Source organism: Gekko japonicus, unplaced genomic scaffold, assembly GCF_001447785.1.
Source record: "Gekko japonicus isolate JY-2015 unplaced genomic scaffold, Gekko_japonicus_V1.1 scaffold3498, whole genome shotgun sequence".
Classification (NCBI taxonomy): Eukaryota; Metazoa; Chordata; class Lepidosauria; order Squamata; family Gekkonidae; genus Gekko; species Gekko japonicus.
Window position 1 is genome coordinate 60,174 of NW_015170378.1, and position 3,439 is coordinate 63,612.

A 3,439-nucleotide genomic window follows, 5' to 3' on the forward strand; every position below is an offset into this window, starting at 1 on the left:
CAACATGAGCCACACACCCACAAGCTTTATGAGCAGGAAAACATTCCTTGTTATTTTCTGCATCAGGTGAGGTGCGTTCACTGAAACTACCTGATGACGTCCCAGACTCCCTCTGGTGTCCTGCCTTCCCCCCCCCTCAGGAAGTAGTAATCCTCTCTGGGAAATAATAAAGCAGGCCCTATTGACACAGCAGTCACATCCAGAAACAAAAGGACACATTCTACTTTAGAAACGACCTATAAAGGAAGGCCTCACTTTAGCGCCTCTCTTTGAGTATGCCTACATATATGCCTACATATAAGCGGGCAAGAATATCTTGTGATATGTAAGGGCTTTTGAGCTAGAAAAGTAAGCAAGAACAGAGACTGGGTACATTCCCATAGCCCAGTTTCTCAGACAGTATGCCACTGCCCGTCTTATAAACCATGGCTGTCCATGAGGCATGATTTGTGTGTTCCAGGAGGTACACAGCTGGACACTTGGAAGAGAGGAAAGACTCACATTCACATTGATCGACTCTCACAGGGAGCCCCTTCACACAGCATCTTGGCACCTGCTAAGCTGCCCTTCAAGTGCCCATGGGGCTGCTTAAATATATAAAATGATCCTTGAGCACATGAACACAATGCATTGTGGGGGGGCAAATGGTCCATTGAGGCCTATGCTGGGTAAAAAATATCAAAGATGGAAAGTTACCGTGTGGATGGATCCTTGGATGGTGACAGACACCATTCCCCCCCCCCAAATTTGCTATAGGTAGTATAATAGAGGTGCTTTCTCTGGTCTCACAATCAACCTCTGGTAAGACTTTTTCAGAAAACTGCAGAACCCCTTGAAGGGAGATGGTGAGATGACCGTGTAGACCCCTGGCAGGAAACTGTGTCTCTCAGACAATTGTTTACATGTGGAAGAAAATGAATGTCTGCCACCATCCACCTTGATCATGGGGAACTGCAGATGTTCCAAGGTAGGTTGATGTAACTCTTGCAGAGATCTCTGCTTAGGGAATACTGGAAAACAAGGCCGAGAATCACATAGTGGAAAAGAAGGCTTCCCCCCCTCTTACCTCCGTTCTTAGCAATTGGTTTACTGAGAGGAGCAACAAAGGATGGATGTTCTGCTTTGCAAGTGTAGATGTTCCCTGCCAGCCAGTTTTGCTTGGAGATGATCAGGGAGCTCTTAGCGGTGAAGGTGCCATCTGAGTCCGAGGAGATTTCCAGTGGCTCTGGGTCCAAGGCTCCTGGTTTCTCCCAGGTCCAGCTCACTTTTAGGCCCACATCACTTTCAAGATGAGATACCACGCAGATGAGCTTGGGGTCTCCATTCATGTATAGGTCAGCCGGAGTCGGAGGTATGACAGAGATCTTAACGCCATTGGTTGCACAGGTACCGCTGTCACCTGGGGATTCAAGAGCCCATGTCAAGCCCCTAGGCTCCCCGTACCTCTTTTTCAGCCTGTTAATTGTCTCTTGGTCTAATCTGCCATTTTCCCCTCCTTCTGAATCATCACTACAGCTCAGCCATGTCAGGATTCCCCACTTGATCACCCTAGCTTGTTTGGTCACCTCTTTCCTTAACTGTGGCCTTGTGAAACAGCAAATCTGGGAACAGCCCAGGATATTCCTTGTAGCGTATTGCCGTTCTTTAAAGAGTTAGCATCCATTTAACAAAAATGTGTTCCTTGCTGCTGCTGGTTGTGGTGGAAAAGTGCTGTCAAATCATAGCTGACTTTTGGTGGCCCTGTAAGGTTTTCAAGGCAAGGGGCAAACAGAGGTATAGCCACAAGGTATAGATAGGAACTCTCGGTCTGGGGCAAGTGATGCTCTGTATTCTTGGTGCTTGGGGGGGGGCAACAGTGGGAGGGCTTCTAGTGTCCTGGCTCCACTGCTGGACCTCCTGATGGCATCTGGTATTTTTGGCCACTGTGTGACAGAGTGTTGGACTGGATGGGGTGTTGGCCTGATTCAACATTGGCTTCTCTTAGGTTCTTAGAGGTGGTTTGCAATTGCCTACCTCTGCATAGCAATTGTGGACTTCCTTGGAGGTCTCCCATCCAAGTACTAACCAAGGCTGACCCTGCTTAGCTTTTGAGATCTGATGAGATCAGTCTGGTCTGGTGTGTTTCTTAGAGCAGAATGAAGGAAATAAAGAAGCAAGTAGGCATCTAGGGCAACTTGGGTGTACCTTGGTGATGATCAACCGATGCACCTCAAATGTGGAGATGAGGAGGTAAATGGCTGCTCACGGGACAATTAATGGAGGTTGCACAGTGATTGGAGTACACTGGGGAGGAACTTGGAACTAAGACAACCAGTCCTTCAACCAGAATGGAATCCACCAACCAGAAGACAGTATGGGTATGGAGACAGACTGAAGGGGAAAGAAGTCCTTCCTAATTCCAATGGACCATAATGGTAACTGATTCTGTATTTCTAGATGATGGCAAGAAGCCGCCCCTACGGTAACTCTCCGTGACACTGATAGATCTCTCCCCTATTTTTCACCCTTCTCTCTCCCTCAATTCATGCTGAGCAGCACAAACCCAATCAAGTCCCAACTAAATAGTTATTACCTGGGCATTTTGAGGCATGTTTTTCCACTCTGGTACCCTCGTGGATCACCTGGCAGGTGTATGTCTTCCCCTCTTTCCAGGCTACTTGAGTAACGTTGGCAGTGCTGGTAGTGCTGAAGGTGTTCCCTGTAGCATCTTTCTTGGGGGACTCCGTGTGGGAAGCCAGCACCCCGGATTTGCCATCCACCAGCCAATTCACTGTGACTGTGCTCGGGTAGAAGCCTGAGATAAGGCACACAAGCTCAATGTCGAAGTCATCAGTCTTGCGGCTGCAGGAGGAATGGAGGAGGTGGACTTCTGGGGCCCTTGGTTCATGACTAGAGCAGGCTGAAAGGAGAGAAGGTACATGGAAATTAAGAATGTTCTCTTTCAGATGACTGAGCATCTACCGTACTATCTCTGAGCTCCAATTCTATATAACCCTTAAAACTCAAAATATCTCTGGGGGTGAAAAAGAGATAGGACCACCCCTGTGGTAGATGTGGAGGCATCAGGACCATGACCAGCTGCCATTTTGTCCCATTCACCGTCTTCCGGATTTTGCCACACAGCTCCTTAGATTTGGGAACAGCCTGTGCTTATCTGTGCTTATCAGACTTGCTTTCCTGCCATGACTTTTCCCTCAAAAGGTGTCTTTTCTCTAAACCAATGAAACATCGCCTTGCCTACACCTTCGCAAGGGAAGGCAGGGAGGTGGCTCCACTCGTTTCACTTTCATAGGATTGCTGAGACCTCTGGTCAGCTCACTGGTTCTACACGCCAACCAGAGACAATTAAAAGGGTTCATGCACACGACAAGCCATCCATCACTTGGACTCAACAACTATAAATACTTTAGTAGGAAGAAGAAGAAGAAGAAGAAGAAGA

The 3,439-nt window shown here is 47.9% G+C and overlaps 1 gene segment (V, D, J or C); it reads right to left on the reverse strand.

Annotated features, from left to right (window-relative positions):
• The window catches only part of LOC107116348, a 22,442-nt gene that overhangs the window by 6,971 nt on the left and 12,032 nt on the right, over window positions 1-3,439 (reverse strand). The window contains 2 exon segments of the C gene segment in view: window positions 1,066-1,399; window positions 2,573-2,899. Of these exon segments, the coding sequence occupies window positions 1,066-1,399; window positions 2,573-2,899 (661 nt within the window).